Below are 25,474 nucleotides of genomic sequence, written 5' to 3'. Positions count from 1 at the left end.
GTTATGGAAGCACATTTTTTTGTGAGGGACCTTACATGCTCTTCTTTTAGGGTGCTTCTCTGAACCAATCTCAAAGTGCTTTCTTCTGGCTGCAAATGCAAGAAGAAGAGTAGGCAGCCACTAAATCCTGAGGGTGTTTTGCAGAGATGTCACTGGAGCAGAATTCCATTCAGATTTACTAACTGACCTGTTTTTGCCAAAATCTCACATTGCTTGGGAGGGAACTGAGCGCTGGACATTGGGTTGTTGCTTTTTCAACATGACAACTAAACTGTTCAAATGATCTCCTTAGCTGCTTCCTGGCTGACTGCCAAATGCAGTCTCATCATGAAAAATCTAAGAGGATAATCATTATCTTGCTGTGTCAACAGCTGGCCTGCATGCTCACTCTATCACTCATCAAGGTTTGCTCCATAAAAGTTCAGGGGAGGTGCTGCTTCTGTTCCATATGGATTGCAAGTAGTGGTGTGGAACAATTTGCTGACCTACCATTGCAGGGAGGTGCCAGGTTCTGGTGAACAACAATGTTCGTGTGACGTAGCTTTCTCCAGTTTTAATCACGAGACATCACAAGGAGGGAGGATACTTGTGAGTCACTTGTAGTGGGATTGGCAGAAAGGTGTTCTGAGGGTTTTGTGACTTGGGTGTCACTAAAAGGCTGTCAGCGAACTTGCTTCTCAGTTATCCTTCACAAATCCTCAGACGTGGTCTGTCAACTTCAAGTTTTATATAATTGTTTTGCCAGTGCTGTGTTTCGAAGCTCTAGTATCCCCTCAAAAGTGAGAGAAGAGATTTAATTTGGAAACTTCTGCCTAGTCCTGAGAGAGCCATGTCTGTGAACTCCAATTTACTGCTTTGCAAACCCTGCTTCTGTGTGAAAGCTGTTTCTTGCTTAGGCCTGGCAGCAGCCAACGTTGATCTTGAAACAACTGTAGCTGTTTGCACATGCAAGCCAAAAAATATTCAGCTTGCTGAAATGATTACTATGATTAAATAAATGCCTGTAAGTAGGGATTGGGGTAGTGGGAAAGTTTCTGTTTCAACATCAGGCATCACTTCTGTAGAAAAGCTTTTCCCATGTTTTACATTTAAGTGGAAATTATATTGTACAGGGTTACACAGCGTCTTACCAAAGCTTTCTGAGGCATTACTACTTGTTTATGTAAATGGATGCTAACTCAAGGCCTGCGTGGCTGAAAATATGGTTTTCAAATATTGAATCCATGAGCTTTTCATTTTTGCTGTATAAAACAATAAATGAAAATGTTAAATTCTGGAGAGAGGATTCAGACCTCTTCATTGTCAGTTTGCTACTTCTACACTGGACTGGTTACTGAGATTATGCAGTGGCACAGGAGAGCATTCACCATTTCCTAGATTTTTGGGGATTGTATTGTTTAGTAATTTCTCTCTACAGCTTTTCCTCTTCAGTCAGTAGTGTGTTGTCACAAGAGCCAAGTTAATATTGCGTAGAGACAGCCAGTGCACATTCAAAACAACTATGGCCCAGTCCTCTGTTACTGCTTTGTCCTTCGAGCTGCCCACAGCTGATCTGGGTGGTTGCTGTGACTCAGAGGCACTCTGAAAGGTGTGAAATCAGTGGGGATTTGCTCCAAAGATATTTACATCTGTGTTTATGCAAAGAAGTAGAAGAGTGCTGTTATTACCACTTTATGCACCCCTTGGATATAGTGTACTGCAAATAACAGTTCTGGAGTGCACTGTCATTTCTGGGTCTGGTTCTCACTCACTTGTGGTTTTTGTGACTTTTTGAGTCTTAAAAAAAAAAATCCTAAGCAATCAGTTCTCAGCACAGGTTCAGTTTGGTCTCTTGTGCAGGATTAAATGTCCTTCCCAATGTACATTTTGTCAGCTAAATATCAGAAATAGTTTTCACAAATTTACAGCCCGTGTCATCCTCTCATACACTGACCACAATAATTTGAATTATATCCAGCAGTCACTGGGAGCCTGCTGTCCATGCAGACTGTGAGGCTCTCTTACCCTCTAGTGGAAGTATTTGTTAGGCACCAGGATTCTGTGTAGCTCTTTCACTCTGTCACGATTAAGACTTCCTTGCCAAACATCTTTTTAAATGTTTCTGTTGTGTTTAAAGTCATGGCTTCTCCCTCTTACTGTCTAGTTGCCTTATTTTCTATTTATTTTCAGGGACTTATTGACCCAATTTGTGGTGTTTTGTGTTTTTGTTAAATCATATTACATCCATTTTTCAAGTTCAGTCTTCCTCTGCAGAAAACTGTGTCAACTTTGTCTAGCCACTATGTAAATATGATTTCTACACAGGTGTTTAGATAAGTAAAAGACTTTAAGTTATCTTAGACTCCTACTAAATACATATTTTTTTGGTGTGTTGTTTTTTCTAAGTCTGCATTTCAAACAGTCTCCAGAAGAGATTAATTTGTGACTGAGGGAAACCTGAAATTACTTCACTTGAATTTGTTTTCTCTGATTGCTGTTGCTGTAAATAAATCCTATTCTTCCTATCAAGATGTAAAAAACCCAGCAGAGACTGAACTTTGGTGGCTTTTCCCTCCTTCCCAATATAAATAATAATTTCAGCTTCAGGCCATCGAGCATAAACTAGATAGACAATTCATGTATTTAACAACATTTCAGGAGGAGGGATGGGACTTCTATAGACAAGTTTCACATGCTTTCTGTATCAGCAGTAATAAAGCAACCGCCTTCCTCATGATGATAATAATTTTCATTTCAATGAGCCTGAGGTACTAATGTTCTGAAGATTTGCATAACTTTTTTTTTTTTTTTTTTTTTGTGAAAACCCAGCATGGTCTTGAATGTTCAAAGCAGCAGATAGGGTTGCAAAGACCTTTTCCATCTACATTAGCATTGCTGATGAAATTTAGATGGCTCTCCTGCCAGAAATGTCTCAAATATGCCTTGAATTTAATCCTTTTGGGTCAATGGCTTAGTCTCTGACTATGCAGGCAAACATATCAGAAGCTATTTTCAAAAATTAGTAATGTTTAATCTTTAGTTGCCTTTTTCTCAATTTCCTTTTTGGGTGACTTTCATAGGACTCCTTAGTCTTTTTTTAAAAACTTCCTTGTGGTTTGCAGCTAAAACAAGGTATGTAGTAGTTGTTGTGCCAGCATTGTTCTTTTTTTTTTTTTTTTTTTTCCTTTCCCCCCTACATTGCCACCAATTTGCTTAAACAGATTTTCATTTTCTTTTGAAACTTTGTGGCAAAATCAGAGGTCAAAACAGGCTGATGAGGGCTCCAGAGGATCTGCCTCCTGCTCTTCCATAAAACCATAAGCAAGGATTTTGTTGACAGGACCTGGAGAAAAGAAGCTCCCCGGAGACCTCATAGCAGCTTTCCAGTACCTGTAGGGGGCCTCCAAGAAGACTGGAGAGGAACTGTTTACAAAGGCCTGTAGTGATATGATGAGGGGCAATGGTTTGAAATTAGTGAAGAGTAGATTTGAATTGAATGGTAGGATCAAGCTCTTTACCATCAGAGTAGTGGAACACCGGAACAGCTTGCCCAGGGAGATAGCTGAGGCCCCATCACTGGAGATATTCAAGGTCAGGCTGGACAAGGCTCTGGGCAATGTGATCTAGTGGAGGATCTCCCTGCTTACCTCAGGGAGGTTAGACTAGATGACCTTTGGTGGTCCCTTCCAACCCAAACCATTCTGTGATTCTATGAATTACCTGAATGTATTTCAGATTCTGCTGAAGTTTACGTAAGAATGAAGCATTTCTTTCATTATATTTTGATTTTTATATATCTATATATTTTTAAGAAATGTTTGATTTTATTTTTTGGGGGGGGGGCAGCTTTGCTAAACATTTCAGTAGGGATTTAAACTGTAGCAAATCAAATGCTACTCTGAGTATTTTAATTGATGTTTATTGCTTTCCTGGCCTCTACCTAATGAGAACAGGGAAAGAGAAGACCAAGAACTATTACAGAATTGGCTTGCAAAATGCCATTTTGTGTGTTCTTCAACAGCAATATTAAATGGTTTAGTAGCGTAAAACTTCTTTTCTAGATAGTGTCTGCAGATTACAGTTAATTGCAGGGAAGAATTTGCAAAATACAAGAGTTCTGAGAATTTTGCATGCCAAAAATCTTGCTGGAAGGCCGGGAACCTTTACCAGCCTTTGTAAACTGACCCAGAAAGAGAAATGAGACAAACAGGATCTGTAAACAAAGATCATGTGCCCTTCACAAATACATTTTGGAAGGATAGTTGCCTAGGGAAACAGGAAATGGGGAATTATACAACAAACAGAAAGGGCTGCCAAACAAATTTGCTGACCTTTTTTTCAGGGAATTATGATGAAAACTGCTGGAATCCTCAGTATTTCACCATATTTCTAAAGCTGAAGGTGGGACAGAAGAATAGCTTGGTAATTACACCACAACTATTTAGGAAATACAAAAAAAACTTCCTTGACATCTTTGTCCTAAAGGAAGCAATGTTGTTTCAGATGCATAGGCAATGCAAGGTTGTGAGCTACGTAATCTTGAGTTCATCTTGAGATTTTTTTGAGTTTTCCCAGCTTTTGCAATTGAGCTTTTTGGAATTGGTGCTTCCTCTTGCAGATGAGATCATGAAGTCACGCCAGTTATATCTAAAAGGATCTTCTATCTTGAGGCAATTTAATCCTTGTTTTTGAGCTGTTAGTCTCCCAGATAGTTCTGCTTTTCCTTAGGAAACAGCAGCTCTCAGAGTGGTTTTTGTGCATTCCAAGTGTCACAAATAGGAAGGGAAGAAGTGAGTTTGCATTGGACTTGTCCTTAGCAGGGAAGGAGTCAGTCTTTGCGTGATGTTTCTTCCCCTCCTCCCTCTCATCCTGCTTTGGAGGGTGTGTACAAGAAGGAAGTTGTTTGCTTGGCAACTTCTGCACGCCTCCTATTTTAGGATGTGCCATTCCAGTATTCAGTTGCGGTAAATAATGAGATAGCTCTGGAGGAGAGGTCATGAAAATACCAGCTTGGGATCACTGAGTCCCACGTTTTGGGTTTATATGAATGATGAAGAGATGAAAGTTATTACAAAGAAGGAAATGAGGAAACTAGGTAGTGAGGTTAAACTTAAGGTGCTGTTTATCTCATAATACTCAAGAAGTTGGTAGTGAACTCTCATGCTCATACCCATGGGTATTAAAAGATCTGCTGGATTGCAGGAGGACAAAGATGTGTTTGTCTGATGCTTGAATCCATCCCATTTTTCCTCTGTTGTTTTCAGTGTGTAACTTTTTTTTTTCTGTCAGTTCCAATGACAGGTTTCACTCAAAGGGCTACCATTGATCCAGAACTGAATGAAATCCATGTCTTGTCAGGACTCAGTAAAGACAAGGAGAAGCGGGAAGAGAACGTAAGGAATTCCTTCTGGATTTATGACATTGTGAGGAACAGCTGGTAAGTCAGTTGCTGTAGACTTGCTGTAGAAAGCAGTTGTACATTGTCCTGTCTCCCAGGTGACTCTGCGACCTCTTACAAGCATGGAATGGCAGTGTTGAAGACAACTGAAGTCCCTTGAGTCACCTTTTTATCCCATAGTCTTTAGAGACACTGTGTCAATAAGCTATGTGAGGGAGAGAAACCATGTGAATTTCTTTATTGGAGGCAGGTGGAGGGGATGAGGGGAAGTAAACTATTCTAAGAAGTTTTTCCTGTAGGAAATGTTCAAGGCCAAGATTCATCATCAGTGCAGCAAATACAGTCAGATCTAAGTTAATAGCAGCATACAGGGTACTGGTTATTAGGAACTAAGGAAACTGGTCTGCTATATGAACAGTGACAGGGAAGCCTTTGTACTAGATCTATCAGCCCCTTCCAGGCTGCATGAGGTACTTCAGCTACCTACTGGATCCGGTATGCTGAGAAAATACATCCTCCTCTGTTTCCTGTACTATGTTTGGCAGTTGGTTGCACTGTTGCTTTCCAGAGCTGGCAGCATTTTTGTTTTCAAGGTCTCTTCTCATGTGGGTCAAATCACATTGGAAGGTGTGAATGTTGTGTTTTAGAAGTGGATTTTCAGCTGCAGTCTGCTTGGAAACCAGTGACTGACATGAACTTTGCTAATAGTCTGTGACTCTCCTGTGTCCAAGGTGGTCTAGAGCACAAGTCTTATGAGGAGCCGCTGAGGGGAACCAGGGTTGTTCATCCTAGAGCAAAGGAACTTGAGGGGGAACAGGGGACATTGTCACTCTCTGTAACCTGAGAAGAGATTATGGCAAGGTGGGAGTGGGTCTCTTCTCCCAAGCAGCAAGTGACAGGACAAAAGGTTAAAAACTCAAGTTGCACCAGAGGAGGTTTAGGTTGGACATTAGGAAAATACTTTCCCAGAAAGGTCATCAAGGCCTGGAACAGGCTGCTCAAGGCAGTGGTGGGGTCCCCATCCCTGGAAGTATTTGAAAGCTGTGTAGATGTGGTGCTTAAGGACGTGGGTTAATAGTTGGGCTTGATGATCTCAGAGGTCTTTTCCATAAAATCACAATGGAGTTCATTGCAATGAAATATGCTGACAATTGTGCTAGCAGATAATGCAACATCTAAGGAGATCTCCAAAACTCATGACAAAAAGTCTTCTAGAAATTTTTTCCTGTCTGGCTTTTGGTTGGTGACTTTGTCAGCCAAAGTGACTCTGATTATTGGATGGATTTTGATGTAGAGATAAGAACGGGGGTGGGATAGTACAAGACAATATACAGAGAAGTAAGAGAATCTTAGCTGCAATATGCCAAACAGTTCAGATTGACATCGTTTGGACTTTATAGCCTTTCAGTAACTTTTTCTCCTTCCTGTAGGTACCACTAATGATTACTTACTGCTTTGTATTTTAGGTCTTGTGTCTACAAGAATGACCAAGCAGCAAAAGAGAATCCAGGTAAAAGCCTTCAAGAAGAGGAGCCCTGCCCAAGGTTTGCTCATCAGCTGGTGTACGACGAGCTGCACAAGGTACGAGGGTCCAGATACACATCTGTAGTCTTGTTGCTCTTAATCCCAGCCAGCAACTAAGCACCACACAACTGCTTGCTCACTCCTTGCTTCTCCCAGTGGGATGGAGAAGGAGAATTGGGAAAAAAATGAAACTCATAGGCTGAAATGAGAATTGGTTGATATCTAAAAGGAAATAAAAAATAATGAGATCTAATAGTAATGAAAAGAATAACAAAAAGAGAGCAATAAAACTCAAGAGGAGGCAAGTGATGCACAATGCGGTTGGTTGCTCACCACCCGCTGACTGATGCCTCAGCAGCCATCTGACCACCCCCCATCAACTTCCCCACTTTATACCCTGAGCATGATGTCCTATGGCATGGAATATCCCTTTGGCTTGTTTGGATCAGCTGCCCTGGCTGTGCTCCCTCCCAGTTTCTTGTGCACCTGCTCGCTAACAGAACATGGGAAACTGAGAAATCCTGAAGCTAGGATAAGCGGCTACTTAGCAACAACTAAAACATCAAGTGTGTTATCAGCATTGTTCTCACACTGAATTCAAACCACAGCACTGAACCAACTACTGGGAAGGAAATTAACTCTATCTTAGGTGAAAGGAGGAGAAATGGGATATACTAAACCTCCACAAAGTTGTCAAGTGGGTTGCTCCTAGCTAACACTTGAATCTTCGCTCATTATCCTCAGGGACTTAATTGCACAACCTGTTAGTGACAAAGTGGTCACAGATAATTACCAACATTTCCAGGGGAAATTGACTACTCACTGTTCAGAATCTGCTCTCCCAGAGGTGCTTTACTTCGCGTGTCAGAAACAGCTGTCATTCTTTAGCTCTGTTTGACTTTAATGGATATGTTCATGCATAAATAGAGTTCAAATGGCTTGTAGTGTACATGACTGCTCAGTAAGCTTAGGGCTTTGTGCATATTACCCAATAAAGCACAAACCCATGGATTAGATTACCATAGCTTCATTAACGTATGAATTTAAGTCACTGTCACACACTTGCTTAACCTTTCATGGACATTTTGCAATTAAAATAAACTTCTTCTTAGATTTCTTTTTAATCTGAAACAGTCTGACAAAAGACAAATATACTTCAGTCTTATCACTCCATGGAATGTTAATCAAATTTGGGAAACTCAACCAGGCTAGATGTTGGAGATAGAGAGATTTTAGGGAGAAATAGGTGCAACTCTTATGTAAAGAACTTTGATTGTTTCTTGTCTTTATGTACTTTAATGATAGACTGTAAATACTGCTCTGCCTTTACTGGCTTACTTCTAAGTGCAAGGTGCCATGAGATTGAGAGTAGTATTTTATAAGTTACTGTGAAGGTTGCCAGATCATGGCAGTTGCCCAGCTTTATCTGAAGAGCTATTTGATGTGCTTGTTTTGAAGAGTTTTATTTTTAGAAACCTCTGTTCAAATGACCTTTCTAAACTCCTCTGATATAAATAAGAAGAGCCTACATCAGTGGGATGCGGAATATATTGTTTTGAGTGATTATTTTTAAAGCTGTGGAGAAGACTACCCTGTTGGACTTCTTGAACCTCTGTATTTGCAGACCCTCTGTGGCATGTTTAATATCAACAGTTTAGAGTCTGAAATATCAAACGATGTGAAGGAAAAAGAGTAGTGAAGAAATAAACAGTCCCTTTTCAACACTCCTACTTTTCTTAGCCAGCAACCTGGTCTAGTGAAAGGTGTCCTTGCCCTTGGCAGGAGTTTGGAACTAGATGATCTTTAAGGTCCCTTCCAAACCAAACTATTCCAAGATTCTATGATAAAGTGGTGTTTTCTTCCTCAGTTCTTCTTGGCTTCTTTTGAATATTTATTTTACTCTTTATTCAGTTGCCTCCTTCCTTTGTGCCCAGGTAGTGTATTGAATGTCCTACAGCTAGGTTGCTCTGCTGAGGTGAGACAAATTTGCCCTTCCACAGGTCATGGAAATATTTCTCCCCAAGTCAGATTAACTCTGTCGAGTTCAAGGGACATGTGGGGACAGAGGTTTGGACGTTTCCGAAGATTATGCTGGACTGGGCTTTTGTCACTTTCTTTTGAGCATCTTTGGGACTTGCCTTGTCTTTGGGGAAGATAATGGTCTTTGCTGACTCAAGGAAACGGCTGCTTGTCTAAACTGTGGTGCTTCAGTAGTGCAGCTTCACCAACAGTGCTCTGACTGGAACCAGAGCATTAGTCTACAAACTGCCTATTTTCTGAGCCTTCCTAATAAACATAAATGTTTATTCTTGAAAGAAAATGTGTGATTGCTGGAGTCAGCTCACAATTATATGGGTGTAATTTGCTCATCCTCTAATTAGAGAAAGGCTGAATACAGGTTCCTTAATTTAGCCTCTCTCATGACAACGAGAATTTGGAGTCTTTGAGGACAGGACTGGAGAACATGCTGGCAATCCATCACTTCGAGTGTTGCTTGGTATTTAGAACAGGGCAAAAAGAGTTGGCTCAGATCCTTCTTTTTCTGCTCATATCTTATGTACTTAAGGAGTTATGCTACTAGGTATTTCCTAAAGGAAGCGAGTTCCTGGTTTCTGGATCTTTGATTTATAAATATCTTGGGAATCTGCTAGAGGGAGGTTCTAATAGTGCAGCTTTTTTTATTATCTTAGAATGTAAGCAGTCTAAGGAACTTTTTTAAACTGATAGGGGACAAAGTAAGGGTAATAAGAAGATTGAGCAGCTCATTCATAAGGCAGAGTTCTCTCCCTCCAGAATAAACCTCTCCAAAGATGCTGACATGGTAAATACTCTAATGGATGTATGCAACCAACCAACTTCATTTGTCTCTCATCTGCTTAGGTTCATTACTTATTTGGAGGGAATCCTGGGAAGTCCTGCTCTCCAAAGATGAGATTAGATGATTTCTGGTCTCTGAAGCTCTGTCGACCTTCGAAGGAATACCTGCTAAGGCACTGCAAATACCTCATAAGGAAGCACAGGTATAGAAACAAAATGCATTTTGTAGCTTTATTTTCCAAAGTATCTTTTTGTTAAGTTACTAAAAGTTGAATATCTTGCAAACTGTTTTGGGAGATGCCACTTTGTTGGTTGTATGATGGTTTCCACATTTCTTGATTCATTAATTTAAAAACGAATAACAAAAAGCAGTGGGGCAGGGCTAGAGTAAAAAATTACCTTCATTCTGGTTTTGTGATGTTACTCTAAAACTAGAAAGATCTGGCGTTGTGTGGGGAATCTTGGGGAATTTTTAGATTCCGTCTTTACTTTGCTGCTCGTCAACATGTGTTTTGGTACTGTCACCTCCCAAGGAAATGGAGTATGTTTCTGAAACACTGTGCTAGGAGATAGTAACAGCTCACAAGGATGCTAATGAAGTCTGGGGGCTGGATGCCTTTGCACAGCTGAGACGTACTTCTGGTGAGGGCATCAGAGTTTCTCATTCAGAATCGCTTGAAAGATCTCAGTTTAGCAGAATTCAGCTACACTGTGATGGTTCTTGCACTCTGGCTGTTTCAGAGCTGCCTTATATTTGCTATTTAGGGCAACAGCTTTTCAAAATCAAGCTTATGGTATTACCCTAGGCAAGAAATTGCAGCAGTGAGACAGCCTTTCAAGGCCCAGCAAATTATTTGAAGCCAATAAATAGCACTTTCTGCATACTTTGTGAGAATACTTTGTTATCAGGTTCTGCCAAGAGCTGGAGGTCATCTTTTACCAATGGCATTTTAATTTGGGGGCAGCAAGTAAAATTCTGCACTCATTCACTGTGGCTGGATGAGGCCTTCTGCAGATTAACCACGAACGAGATGTGAACACCTGCAAGAACGAATGAAGATCTTGGCCAGTAATCTGGGAGCTTATTAAATCCTCATGTGGTTGTATGCAAATGCAGCTGTACAGCCTCCAGAGACAGGTTTTAGTTGCTTAAATTGCACTCAAAGGAAATGTTGCTGCATGTTTCCATTCTACCTGCATTACTGTGTTCAGCTCTGGGGCCCTGAGCATAAGGCAGACATGGATCTGCTTGAGCAGGTCCAGAGGTGGGGCATGAAGATGATCAGAGGAACACCTTTGCTTTGAGTGCATCCAGAGTGTTAAGGTTGTTCAGCCTCGGGAAGAGAAGGCTTCAGGGAGTCCTTATGGCAGCCTTCCAGTACTTAAAAGGGGGTCTATGGAAAAGATGGGGAGGGAGTTTTTGCCAGGGTACGTAGTGGTAGAACAAGGGGTAATGGCTTCAGACCGGAAGAGCGTAGATATGGAATAGATGTAAAGAGTAAATTATTTACTGTGAAGGTGTTGAGAACTGGAACAGGTTGCCCAGAGAAGTTGTGGATGTCCCCTCCCTGGTAGTGTTCAAGATCAAATTGGATGGGGCCTTGAGCAACCAGGCCAATTGGCAGGTCTCTGTGCCCATTGCAGGGGGTTTGAAACTAGATGATCTTTAAGGTCTATTCCACCCCAAGTCTTTCTATAATTCTATGATGGCTGGAGCTGAACTACTGCGGAGTCACTTGGCTGCCTATTATCTGTGGTCTCTCAAGCTCTAGCTAGCACTACAGATACTTTGCTTGCATATACAGCAAATCCATTGCATCAGTTGGAGTCTTGTTTGGCCTATTAAACTCTTTGGTACCAGTCAGCTATAGCAAAACCAAGCTGGCCAGGCATAAAAGAGCAGGGTGTCAGTGGTTCCACTTATTTAAGGTACTTCAGTTCTCTGGACCATGGTGATACCATGTTAAGAAAATACCTGAATATTTGGAGGAAATAATTTTTAATTACCAAAACATTGTGTAAAACAGGTAACAGACATGTGCTGCATGCAGTGGCTGAAGACTGCATCTTTGGACAATTGATTCAGACAAAATTTGGGCTATATATGCCCTCTACAGTATAAATAGCCAGGTACATGACCCAAATTAAAACCCAATAGTATGATGTATGGGTTTTATGGTGCTGTGGCCTCTTACAGTTTGAGAAACTATACACTCTTGAGGGTATCTGAAATAAATATATAATGAATACCTTCTATTCCTGTAAGGCAGTGGATACAAGGCAGTTATGTAACTGAGAATATAGTTTGAGAGTTCTCATCTCTGGAATCCAGAACTGTCTGAGGTATTTTCCTGGAAAGGCTTAACACTGTATTGGTGATTTAGAAGATAGAGTATGATACTGCACTTGGCTGATAGGAGAAAAAAATAAATATTACCTTCACCGAAAGGATCATAAAGCCCTGGAACAGGCTGCCTAGGGAAGTTACACCCCTGGAACACCCCTGGAGTTATTTGAATGCCATGTGGATGTGATGCTGAGAGACATGATTTAGCAGTGACCTGGCTGTGCTGGTTTATGGTTGGACTGCAGAATATTAAACCAATTTCCAACCAAACCAGTTTGATTCTAACCTCAACCTATCAAGGCTTACCCACCCAGCTCAGTGCTGCAGGGAAGTAGCACTGCTCACTGAGGATGCGGAGCCTGAGTAATTTTCTGAGGGCTATATGAGCTTCAAGGCATTCACAGAATGTACAGTTTCTGCTTGTTAAAAGAAAATGAGAAAATAGTGATAGTGGTACAGAGGAATTTTGCATATGTGTGCACTTTCCAAAGGTGGGATGTTAAAATGCAGTGTTTGTGGTATCTGAGGGTTTTCACCAACATCATCCTTTTTTCTGCTGTCTGTCAGAAGTGGGGAGTATTCTCCATCCCTGCACTTCTATGCAGTCAGGAATGTAAATATATCTGGGACTGAGGTGCTCAAGGCTTGCCTGTGTCTGAACTGTGCTCCTCCCATGACATGCTGCTCATGCCTTACTTGATTTGTGGAAAACAAACTGCACTAAATGATTTATATTTATGTATTGCTAAGTTGCTGTACATGTGCTTTTGAATATTTTTCGTAAGAGTGAAATACTTTGCCTTTGTAACTCCCTTACAACCCCAAAAAACCCTCCTCAGTGTTTCAGTCTGACGTGAAAGCAAATACAAGCCCAAGCTGCCATTAACTTGTTCTGTTTGTAAGTACCGGACTGCAAGTTTTGCTAGATTGGCTTTCCTGTTTCTAGAAATACCAGTGCTTAGTCCTGAAGCAAATGGCTGTGCTCAGGTTTTCTGTCTTCTCTTTGCAGGTTTGAAGAAAAAGCTCAGACTGACCCTCTGAGTGCACTGAAGTACCTGCAAAATGATTTGTATGTAACCGTGGATCACTCAGACCCCGAGGAGACAAAAGAGGTAATGATGAACAATTCCATTAGTAGTTATAAACAGCCTCAAAAAATTTACATTTCTTTAACCTTGGTTTTATTCAGCCTGAAAAAGCACTACAGGTGCATGCCACTTTGCTGTATCATACATTTCTCTGCACTGAAGATCACACTGCTTTGGAAAGAGTCATTTTACAACTGCAGTTCCAGATAAAATAGCTTTTGTACTCCAAATACTGAAGGCTAGGCCTTTGTTTTAATTCCAGTGTCCTGGTGTGTATTTTGGGAGCTTTAATTGAAATGTAAACTCTCCGAAATGTCATGAGCCTGTAGTTGGTTGTGTGATAGAAAGTGAATAAAAACTCTTATTCATGTTGCCTTTTAGCTTGTTGATATTAAGCCACTCTAGGGGAGGGAAAGAGGTTTTTCTCTAGATGATGATAAGTATTTCTGGAAGCACATTGTGTATATATGTTGCTCTCTAACCTTAAAATCTTATTTCCTTTGCCTTTTGAATATTATCCAGTAGGCATGTTCTTTTATTTGTTCCAGGAATTTGCTCCCATTTCCTGTTTTGATTTCATTGCCACAGTACGTGTCACGTTACAGAAAGGATTAAAGCAGTAATGAGAAATGTCAGATAAGGTGGTTGGTTTGATGCTGCCATTTGTTTCCAGCCAGCTAGATGGACAGGCTTCTGATGGGTAGATGAGGAAGAAGATGCCAGGTTTCTTACTCTCTTCTTGTGTCTAGTGACTTTGGAAGTGATTCATCAGCTCCTCTTACGAAACTGATAGGAGAATGGGTGCTGTTAGTTCATGTTGAGTCTCTGGATTAAATAGCTTATTCTGGTGCTTTCAATTTGTTACTTCAGATAAAGAAAAGATGGTTATACAGACCCTAAAAACTTTTGGGGGAGAGTATGCTTCTTGTATATGCTGCACATTATAGAATTGTAGGGTTGGAAGAATTAAAATATTTACTCATATCAGGATCTTGGAACTGATCACATTTGTCACAATTTCTGGTTACTTTTCATAAAGATGTGATTCAATAAAACATGTAACTACTGTTTCTGAAAGTGCTCTGTTAGATGGTTTCTCATTTACATTGTCCCATACCAAGTAGTTCATATCCTTTCTAGCCATTTCTAGGACACAAAAGGCAAAACAGATAATCCTGCTTTTCTTCAGGTAGAAAAGCAATAATTTTTTCTCCATGCAATATGCTTCAGGAGGACTTGTCCCAAGGATGCTTTGTACGTCCAGTGTGATAGCACTTTCCTCCTCCTATCTGAACTGTTAAATAACCTATAACATACAACAACCATTCTCATACTATCTTCACTCCTCTTTCCCACCCACTATAGGACCGTGTCTTATGTTTGCTCATCTCCCTTTCTCTCCACATCATACATGTGTGTGCTGGTAGCCCCATCACTGCTGAAAAAATGTCTCTCTCTGGCCAGTGACTTAAAGAGAACTTGCAGATATCTTACACCTGGCTGTGCCTCTTTATTGCCTGGACAGAAAACATTTGTGGTGCAGTCAGTAAGCTCTTCTCCTTGTGGTTCATGCTGCCTACTGTCACTAGCAGACCAAAGAAACTGCCATAAAGACTGCACATAGCGGCACTGTTAACCCAGCACTGCTCACCGCTAAACCATGTCCTGAAGCCTCACATCTGGTATAGGAAATCCTTTAATATTCTACATTTGATTCTTCTAGTTCAGCATCTAGTATTTAACTTGTTTGCCTTGTAAGAATGAAGAATTCATCTGACTTCATAGGCTCTTCTGAGATTTCTGGGGAAAAGTAGGAGCTTTATCATACAAAGCAGAAATAGAATTACATGTTAAATATTAGCCCTTTTCCTAAAGCATACTGGTGTGTTCTGCACATTAATGATCTGGTGTATGAGCTTAGGTAGCTGAATCCAGCTGAGTAAGTATATTGTGAATCCTTTCTCTGCAGGCCTAATGCCTGATATGAACAAAATTCAATAGCTTCTGTCTGTCATGCTGGTCCCTCAGATGAACACACATCATCAGAACTAAAGCTTCTGTTCCAGTGGCCTCCTGAAGTCATGCAGCGATTTCCAAGAGGCTGTTTGGGTTTTGGCTTGGAGTCTTGGTATTTCTTGTTGTTCCTTTGGGGGTTTATGTGTCTTGTTGGTTTGTTTGGTGTGTGGTTTGTTGTTGTTTAAATTGTGCTGGTCAAAAAGCTTTAACTTCCAAAGCTTTTTACACTGGAACAGATCTGCTGGGTATATGGCACAGAGCCAGCTGCTGCACTGGTACTGGCTGGGTGTATTTCCAGTTGACGTCAATTTACCTTCCGGTTATCACATTTGAGCTGGCTTTTTGCTCTGGCATTACATCTTCAAATAGCTCTTGTGATTTCCAGAGCACTGACGCAGGTTTTTTGGATTCCAGATCAAATTTCAAGCACCAGTTGGATTGTTTGTCTCAGCCCAGACACCTACATACTCTCTCTATTTGAAGCTGAGATGGTCTTAATCAATATCAAAGGCTATCTATCTGGTGGCTTGCTCTGTGCTGGCTCCAGCCGTTGAATGCTGTAAGGCTTCTCAGTGTGGCAAATCTTCAGGGAATCAGTTTCTGCCCGTTCTTGTCCCTTTTCAGGGCAACTGATAAATTTGGGAAGGACCAAGGTTAACGGGTTTATCCTCAACAGTTCTCATGGGGGCAGGTCTATATGGTTTTGTTTTATGTCTTGAGATATGGGGTAGTGTTATATAATATTCCAAGCAGAATTTCACTTTGAGATAAGGCTTGCTTGCTTTGTAACAGAAGTAATTTCCTTTAACTTAGTTAGACCAGTCTCTTCAGCTGTTTTGAGTTGGATGCCAAAGAAAATAAACAGACTGTTCTCAAAACTTACTTTGGCATTAGTAACCAATTTTGTTTAAAGTAGTGTGAATGATTGATAGTAGGAACATAGCTCCACAATTTCATTCCTTTGCTGTGAATTTTAGAGATGTTGATATGATATGTTGATTTCCTTTTCCTTTCTTATTCTGAGGTAGATACCTCCAAGTAACAGGTATTACACAGGTGCTTGTTTTAGTAGCTGCAGACTCTATGCCAGCTCTGTCTGTGCTGTTGCTAACAGATACAGATGCAGTTTTCTTTAACTGTGATTCTGTTCAAAATCCCTTAAACCCCTTCAGCTAGCTCAGTGTTCTCTGATCAGTGAATCTTTTTTAACTGGCTGTGGATTAATAGCTCTGGCACTATGTAAAGGAGGGTAGATCCCTACAGCACATGGAAGTTTCTCTGTGTATTTTAGTTTATGGAGAGATGAAAGTTGTATAAAAGCATGGCATTTGTTGGTGCAAAAATTTCTGACAGCGTGAGTGTTCTGCTGTTTCATATACACACAGATGTGCATTTGGTGGTGGTTTACTGATAGAGGGTTTTAGAGATAAAAGGATGGTAAAAAAAGAAAATCCAAATGAATTCCAAGTTTTGCACTTAGGTCAAGGAAATAAACCCCAGGTGCTGCTACAGCACAAAAACAAAGGTAGACTATGTACAAGGCTAAAGGTGTTGTTCCTTGAACACTGGAGTAATTCCATTCAGAACTTTGCTGCTGTTTAGTGGGCTATAGAACAAATCAAGATGATACAAAAAATAGCCAGTGCTATCAGAGTAAAGGAGAGTAAGATGATTTTGTACGTTGAGATTCAACTACTGGTGAAGCTCAATACCAAGATCGCTATAAAAGAGATACAAAGTGCAAGTAAAACTTGAAGTGTGTTTATTTTGGAGCGTGGTAGGAGAATGAGTAAGGACCTGGAGGCCAATTTGAAGCCTGACAAGCTTGTCGGCTGAGGCTGGAGGCACCTCTTCAAGGCTGCTTCATACTTTCCATTCTTAAGGCCTTGTCTTTAAGAAATTTGCCAGATAAAGCCAGCGGGGTCCAAAAGTATTGTTTGAGCCTGCATTAGACTGATATTTCTGAGAAAACTGAAGCCCAAATGGGAAATACAGTTCTAGGAAGGAGCTAAGAAAAGCATGTTTCACTTCTTCATGTCGTGCTGTGATTCTTTGTAAAGCCTCAGTCTGAGTGCTGCAGGAGCAGAGGCTTTGGAGCCAAGGAGCCCTTACAAAAACAGCATTCAGCCTTCCCAACTTCAGCTAGTGACAGCTCTATCCTCAAACAATTTGAGCCTCAATTTGCTCCTTTGAGCCTATACTGTGAGACACCATCCCAACAAAGCTGGGAAACCAGTTTAGGCTGTGCTCTGAGCGCATCCAGACATTACAGAGAAGGAACTGGGTCTGATTGATCCAACCAACTCCAAACTGGAGTTACTCATTCCCTCTGAATGTTAATTGTTTCATTGGTGCAAAAGGCAGAGGCTGGCAGCAAGTGCACTAAAACTGGCAGGGGTTGCCCTATGGCAGAAGGGCTTTATTGCTGTAGATGAAAAACCCTCAAGTACAGACAACTGATAAATGAGTAGTAGTGCTGGAGATGTGAGGGTCGTAAGTTGGACAATAGCAGAATTAATATTATTTATGTGGTCTTCATTTGACCTCTCTCTGACCATGGTTTGATTATATTAGCTAACCATACATTAGTTAGCCAGATGTGTATAACCAACGCATCATGCATGTAGCTAATGTAGCCTTAGTAATAACAGGCTACATATTAACCATATATTATCACTGAATGGTTTGGGTTGGATGAGACATTAAATACCATCTAGTTCCAACTGTCCTCCCATGCAAAGGGACACCTTCCACTGAACCAGGTTGCTCAAGGCCTCATCCAACCTGGCCTTGACTTCCAGGGATGGTTGTGACCACAGCTGCTCTTCTGGGCAACCTGTTCCAATGCCTCACCACTCTCACAGTGAAGAATTTCTTTCTTACACCTAATCCTATCGAGTCCATCCTCATCTTTTTTACAGGCTTTCTTCAAGTACTGAAAGGATGCAATCAGGTCTCTCTGGAGCCTTCTCTTCTCCGTGTTGAGCAACCCCAACTCTTTTAGTCTGTCCTCGTAGCAGAGGTGTTCCAGCCCCATGATAATTTTAGTTCCTACTCTGGACCTGCTTGAGCGTATCTTTCTCAGGCTGGGAGGCCCAGAGCTGGACACAGAACTGCAGGTGAGGTTTCAACAGAGTGGAGCAGAGGGGCAAAATTACTTCCCTGACTTGCTGCCCATGCTGCTTTGAATGCAGCCCAGGATACAGTTGGTCTTCCAGTCTGCAAATGCACGTTAGTAGCTTATGTCCAGCTTTTCATCCACCAGTATCCCCAAGTCCTTTTCCTCAGGGCTGCTCTCTATCCCTTCATCACCTAACCTGTATTGATACCAGGGATTACTGTGACCTAGATTCAGGACCTTGCACTTGGCTTTGTTGAACATCATGAGGTTTACATGGGCTCACCTAACAAGCATGCCCAGGTCTCTCTGGATGGCCTCAGCCATGGCAACCACACCACACAGGTTGGTGTTGTCAGCAAACTTGCTGAGGGTGCACTCAATCCCACTGTCCATGTTGCTGACAAAAGTATGTATATATCTCTAAGGAACCCCTTCTCAGTTCAGAAGGTGTTTGGTTCTCCAAGACAGAAGTTAATTGTATAATGAAGGGAATTGTCTTTTGAATAGAGACTTAATTTGGAATGGGTGAAGTTGGTGAGCGTTGGGGAATGTCAGAAGAAAATGGGTGGTGCTGTGATTAGAGTGGTTGGATGCTTCTGCTGGATAATTGAGTTCTGCCTTTATAACAGAGTTGCTGTGTGATGTTAAGCAAATAATTTTTTCCTAGATGTTCATTAACAGAGTCTTTCATTCTGGTGCCTGATGGGAGAGATCTGAGGTGTGTTTTGCTTAAGGGCTTTGCTCTTCTGGCTGCAAGTGAACCCAGAAGCTGCTGCCCATTACTATGCATTTTGAAAAACCAGATTCTGGTAGCTCCAAATCAGGGACCCAAAATTCATCACAATGTGAAGTGCTGTCTCTTAGCATAACAATATGATAGAAAAACTCGTCAAGAAATTAATTTCCTCTAAAAGCAGAGTCTGAACTTCATGAAGAAAATACTTCATTGGATATTTGCTGTGAACAAGCTGTAGGAGACCTGGACTTGAGCAAGCAGTAACAGTCCTGTGCAGTGGAAAAAATGTAGAGGTCCTTTGGGAGAACATCAGACGGTTAGCTGGCATTGTAATGCAAATGCAGAGTGAACCAGCTCAGGCTCTGTGCTGTCTGTAACGTGTTTTTATCTTATGTGTTTGACTTTTCTGTCAGGAAGGGCTTTTAAAATGTGAGATGGTACATAAAAAAATCATTTCAAAACAAACAAACAACAAATCTCAAGGTTAGCTGAAGTGCAGTGTCATCAGCACAGGAGACAAGATACTGCTTCCTCACCAAGCTTGAAAGAAACCTGTAGCTGTGAAAATCCATCATCCCTAGTGCAGATGAGGCTGGAATTCTTGACAGAGGGTCTTTTAAATGCATTTTTGGTCCCAGTTCAGCGAGTTACTAGCTGGATCCTGCTTATATGTTCTTAGTTAGGCATCCTGAGACCCAGACTCAAGCATGGTCTTCTGTTTCCAGCAGGGTGGCTCCTGGTGTTGCTGGGGGAGGCAAGGGAACCTCAGAAAGCTATGCCTTGTCCTGGCATGGCTGGTTTTGTGTGCTACCAGGCAGTTGGCAATTGTGTGGGAAGGAAGGATGGCCAGGACATGGCATTTGCTGTCAGAAGCAGCACAGATTTAGCCACAGGTTTTTTTGGATCTTTTGGAGCTATTTATGCTGGGCATCTGATTAAGTATATTGCTGATTCGGAGCCAAGCAACTCTTACAAGGTAGGCTAGCAGTGAAATACATGTGTGGCATTGCCATCCCTTTTGGTTTCCATATAACCAGACCCTACACTTGAGGGTACTGAATGAACTTCTTCCCCTTGTTCTCAGTGTGTTAGTCTTCTATCCTTCTAAACTCTTCATAGGTCCCTCCACAGCTAGTTTTGCGTAAGAGCCTCCCCAAACAAGAAGATGCAAACTTGTTCCAACGCATAACAGTCCTTTTAGGCTGTTCTGCTCATGGTGTCATGTTGAAACTCACCTTGCTCAAGTGTTTTTGTGATTTCTTGCTCTTAGTTGTAGTTTTATGTTTTTGTAGTGGCCTTCCATGCTCGTTTCATCCTTGGACGTTCTTCTGTGGAGGCTCTGCAGCCCTGGCTCCTTTGAACTTCCTTTACAGAGCTTGATTTTCAGACCACCTGATTTTTCTTTAGTGCTTTCCTCATGTTGCTAATTGATGCAGGGCATCCAAAAGTGATTGGCTTAGTGTAGATGAAAATTACAGCCTTGGTAACAGCAGGAGTACTTGATGTGTTTGAAGATCCTGCTCCTTTTCTATCCATTTGTCCTTTTTGCAGTAGGGTGATACTTACCCATTATGACTCCTAAATGTGTTTTCACAGAGCCCATGTACTCAGACCTGCTGTCTCTAGCTGATTTTTCTTGTTTAGATTGATCTGCACTTGGCCTTAGTGAATTGAACCTTGATCCATCATCATAAACTGGGTGAAATGCAAAAACAGTCTGAAGCCTATCTGCTGCTATGCTGGCAGGTGTGAGGTCTGTGGACTTGGTGAATCTGTCCTGTTCTCTCAAGCAGGTTAGCACTGAATACCCAGAATAATGCTGAACCTGCAGTAAAGATGAATTACTTCTGATTCATGGCTCCATTTTGATGTCAAACCAGTGATGGTTACCCACAATAAAATTATTTTACATATTTGCCATTCCCTGTTAGCTTAATCTATGTGGAGCCTTGATAATTTGCCTTAAATATCATATAAAATCTTCAGAAGCCCTAGGAAAGTCAAAATGGACAATATCTATTGCCAAGTCCTACCCATAGGGCCTGGTGCCTTCTTGAAGATTAAATCAGATTGATGTGATACAATTTGTTGCCAAATCCACGTTGGTGGTGATTGTCACTTTCTCCGCTCCTAGAGGTATCCTAGAGCAAATTGCCAGTGTTCCCACTTTTTTTGTTGACATTTAAACTGATGGATATGTAATTCCTGGCTGTTCTTCCCACTCCTTCCCTGAAGATATTTGCTTCTCTTCTGTTCCCCTGTGTGCTGTAAAGACACACAGAGGAGATAAAAGATTACAAGCCTTTAAGGGATCAACTAATTCTTCAAGGGAACATGACAAAGCACTTGGCTTTGCCACAACATGGGGGACTGAAAAGAGCAGCTGGGGGCAGAGGAAGGTGCTGTGTTCACCTCTATCAGTAAGGCATTAAGGAAGAATGAAACAGTGAATGTGTTACTTAAAACATTGGTACTCATGATTTTGATGTTCCCAAGTGAAGAGCTTTGGGGGTTTTTTTAAGTTAAAAAGCTGTTGCCTTAAACTTGTGATATGAACTTCTCTGATAGTTCAGGGAGGTTGTTGCCATTTAAAGCTCTCTGTGATCGTGAAGTTCATGCTGTGCTGCAGCAGTCACCCTGTTGTCGTGCCATCTAATCTTTGCTTGCTCAAGCCTGCTCAATTCATCCCTGGCACTGTTTTTTGTAGGGAAGAGGGTCTACGCTTCTGCACTGTGGTATCTACCAGGTAGGCAAAAAAGAATATATAAACCCCCTAGGTTTTAGGGCTCCCAGTCAAATGCCTGTCATTACATCAGCACTGCTCTGATTCTAGGTAAAACCATGCAACTTGCTCTGCCAAGGAAACAAATTATATTGCTCCTGTGGAAATCTCTGCTGTTATTTATGTGTGTGCCACAATAGTTCTAAGGATTGTGCAAAGAAAGCCCAGGAACCTGGACTTCTGTGAATTTTCTGGATTTTTTTCCTGTGCAGTTTAATAACACTTTTTTCTTTCTTTGTCCTTCCACTTCCTTTTTTGCAGTTTCAGCTTCTTGCCTCAGCATTATTTAAGTCTGGCTCGGATTTCACCACTCTTGGTGAGTATTGCGTATCAGAAGAATGTTCCCTCTGATAATTCCTGTTAGCTTCTACTGGTTTTTATGTTACATGTTACATTGTATGAATATTGTAGGTCTTCTGGGGTTCGAATATGCAACGTGCCACCACACAGACACTTGAGAGATTATTTATAATGACCAGTGTCCAATGCCTCCAGCCCATATTTAAAACATCTGTCACCAGTGGTTTTAAACCCACGTCTCCTGGGATCATTTTATGCCTCTTATTACATCTGATGCTTCATTGTTACCCAAATAAACAGAAGCTTTGGTCAGAATAAAGCACCTCCTGTCATGTCACTTTGGAATGTCACAGCATGGCTACGGCTCTGTTTGCTGTGATAACTGCAATTCCTGGAGTAGTTTGGTTCGCTCTGTTCTTTGCAAAACTAGTTCTTTGGGCAGGATATCAAGAGTGAGGAAAACAGTGGTGTGTAGGGCTGGAAACAGGAGGTCTGAGCCAAAGCACTAATTTGTTTCACTCTTCTGTCCAGTTAACTCTTTTAAACTGTTGAGAGGTTAATCTTGGACAATCTATAGGAAGTCTATGGGCATAACTTACATACTTCTAGTGATATCTTATCATCAAGATACCAAGCTCTTGCTGGGAGCATGGGTGGCTTGGGTTTTGAACACAGAATTCCCAGTCTGAGGAATTGAGGGAACGAGAATCCTGCTGCACAATCTCTGCACTGCTGGATGGGGAAGCTGCTGAGAATGTGTGGTTTGGAAGATGTTATCTAGTTGATGCATAAGATTAATTTCTTAAAGGAAGAAAACCCAAGTTTCAGAAAGTTGTTTTTTCCCTGTTTTGAAGTGTTCTGAAAGATGGATTAGTTCTTGACACAGTACAAAACTTTATTCAGTAGAAGGGTGCTTCTAAAATAAAACAAAAAACCCCAAGCCCTCCTTCATTTGATTAACTTGGTTAACTTTGATTAACTGAGAGTGAGTTCACTGAATTGAAAAGCATTCCTCTGAGATACCAGCGACTGAAGTCACACAAAGCAGAGGAATTTGTTGCATGCCCACTCTATTGTTCTTGGTGTTGATGGTTTAAATATGACAATTTGGATAAACAATGCTTCTGAGTTGTTGGGAGGCAGCACTTCACCAAACTAGTTTGCAAAGCACCCTTGTGCCAAGCTGCAGCCTGGATCTTTGCTGCCAGTCCAATGATTAAATAGCAACTCCAGCATGGGACTCCCACCATCAGCAGAGCTTGTCTCGAGGAAAACTACAAGCAGTACCAAGGACCAGCTCTGGTTAAGACAGTAGCAAAGATAATGAGGAAAGCCTGAGGACAGAAGAAATGAGGCACCAAATAAAAATAGCTACACGGATTTTGTTTTCTGGGACAACAGAGCAGTCCCCTGAGGACTCTCACGTCTCCTATTTCTTCAGGACTGTCAATGAGCTTGACAGCCGTTTGCTTACCGCTTTTCACTGCATTCTGATTGCAGTGTTGGCTTGGCGTGGTAGGATCTCAGGGTGAACATGCACATAGTAGTGGAACACAGAGGTGGCAGCCTTCTTGCTTGAGGCAGAAGTAGCAAATATTAACATGTCTATATATGCCTATAGTCTTCCTTCAGTGGTGCCCAGAGGCAGGACAAGGGGCAGTGGGCACAAACTGGAACACAGAATTTCTGTCTGAATATGAGGGAAAACTTTAGTTTGAGGGTGACAGGACACTGGACCAGGCTGCCCAAAGGGGTTGTGGAGTCTCCTTCTCTAGAGAGATTCTAAACCCACCTGGACGTGATCCAGTGCAACCTGCTGTAGGTGACCTGCTTTAGCAGGTGGGTTGGACTGGATGATCTCCAGAGGTCCCTTCCACCTCCTGAAATTCTGTGATTCTATGATTCTGTGATTTTCTTGCTCCCCCAGGATTTTCAGACGTTGACCACACGTATGCGCAGAGAACTCAGCTGTTTGACACACTGGTCAACTTCTTTCCAGACAACATGACCCCTCCTAAAGGCAACCTGGTGGACCTCATCATGCTGTAAAACGGAGCAATCACTGGACACGTGGAAGAGGGGAAAAGCATCCATTTTCAGTATTTTAATTTTTTTACTGCATTGATTGACTGCTGGGATGAAGTAACACAGTTAACCCCTCGGTGTTTGGAAGGGGTTTTATACTTGTATGGTGAATCCCTGAAGCTTTTCCCTTGGAGTAGGTTAATAAAATGTAACTGATGTACTTCTGACTAAATATATATATATTTTTTCTGACTTTGGATTTTGAGTTAGCAAATGTAAGCTGAAAATGTGGGGGGAAAGAAGAAAAAAATAAAACCCAATCATGCAGCAATTGTTTTTTTGCCTCTAGAGGAAAATTGGTATTTGTCTGGAATTGAAGATGATGGGTTTTATTTCGGGTTTGATGCAAAAGCGGGGGGAAGGTTGTTCTTTGCTCATTTGTAGCTAGTCATGACTTATTGCTTTATCCTACAACTTCATCCTCAGCAGCTGAATTACTTGGTGGCAGGACACAGGCACGCGTTGAGGTAATAGTTCTGTATGTGTCTTGAGTCTTGTAATCACAGTGTGTCATGTGAAGGGGAGCACGTGTTACAAATTGCCTGTCTCCTCGTCCCAGAATCGAGCTGACAGAAGTGTCTAATTGCATCTGATACCTGATGAAAACCTGACTACCTACACGCCTGTCTTCTGTTCTCTGGAGCCTTCCACTTAAAAATGACAGGCGAGTGGGAACCTCAGAGAAACCATCAGAAAGCAGGAGTGCAGTCCTCGTCTGCACAGGTTCCTTTTCAGGGATTGTCCTGTTTTTGCTGCTGTGCTCTTCCCATCAGAAACCCTGCGGGTCCTCGCTGCACCTGGCAGAACTGGGTCTTCCACCCCACGCTCACCCAACCTCTGCAACCCAACTCCGGCTTGGGTGTAGGATTTCTGAGGCAGATTGTCTTTGTTTACTTGCACCTATGCTTCTGTGTGTGTTTGTCTGTGTCAGTGTAAAGAGGATCGCTCCCAACAGCTTGTCTCCTTCCTATGTAGTGTGGCTCATTCACTTCTAAATGCATTTTAGACCTAGATCTGAATGTGAGGGAGGCATTTTTAGCATAAATCTCTTTGAAAGCAAGCTGATGCATATGTATAAAAAAAATATATTCCTTGCTGAAAGCCTTCTTTATAACTAGGGTAAGGGCTTGGTGCTGCACTGTGAAGTGGAATGAAGGATCTGCCTCCCCAGCATTAGAAACCTTCTGCGTTCAGTGCCAGTGAGCATTCAGTACAAGCTGGCAGCTGTAAATATTTATACAAGACTGCAAAGCTTTATGTCCAGAAACGTTGATACCAGTA

The 25,474-nt window shown here is 41.6% G+C and overlaps 1 protein-coding gene across 1 annotated transcript in view; it reads left to right on the top strand.

The window, feature by feature from the left end:
• MKLN1 (muskelin 1) overlaps positions 1–24,732 on the top strand; it is a 114,600-nt gene extending 89,868 nt beyond the window's left edge. Inside the window, exons 13-18 of the mRNA XM_054399953.1 lie at positions 5,269–5,416; positions 6,844–6,958; positions 9,782–9,921; positions 13,075–13,177; positions 22,070–22,124; positions 24,036–24,732. Of these exons, the coding sequence (XP_054255928.1) occupies positions 5,269–5,416; positions 6,844–6,958; positions 9,782–9,921; positions 13,075–13,177; positions 22,070–22,124; positions 24,036–24,157 (683 nt within the window). The 3' untranslated portion in view covers positions 24,158–24,732. The remainder of the gene's footprint in view (positions 1–5,268; positions 5,417–6,843; positions 6,959–9,781; positions 9,922–13,074; positions 13,178–22,069; positions 22,125–24,035) is intronic.
• Positions 24,733–25,474: the final 742 nt, after the last annotated feature.

The sequence above is a fragment of the Indicator indicator genome, chromosome 3 (genome assembly GCF_027791375.1).
Source record: "Indicator indicator isolate 239-I01 chromosome 3, UM_Iind_1.1, whole genome shotgun sequence".
Classification (NCBI taxonomy): domain Eukaryota; kingdom Metazoa; phylum Chordata; class Aves; order Piciformes; family Indicatoridae; genus Indicator; species Indicator indicator.
This window is presented reverse-complemented; position numbering and strand designations above follow the sequence as displayed.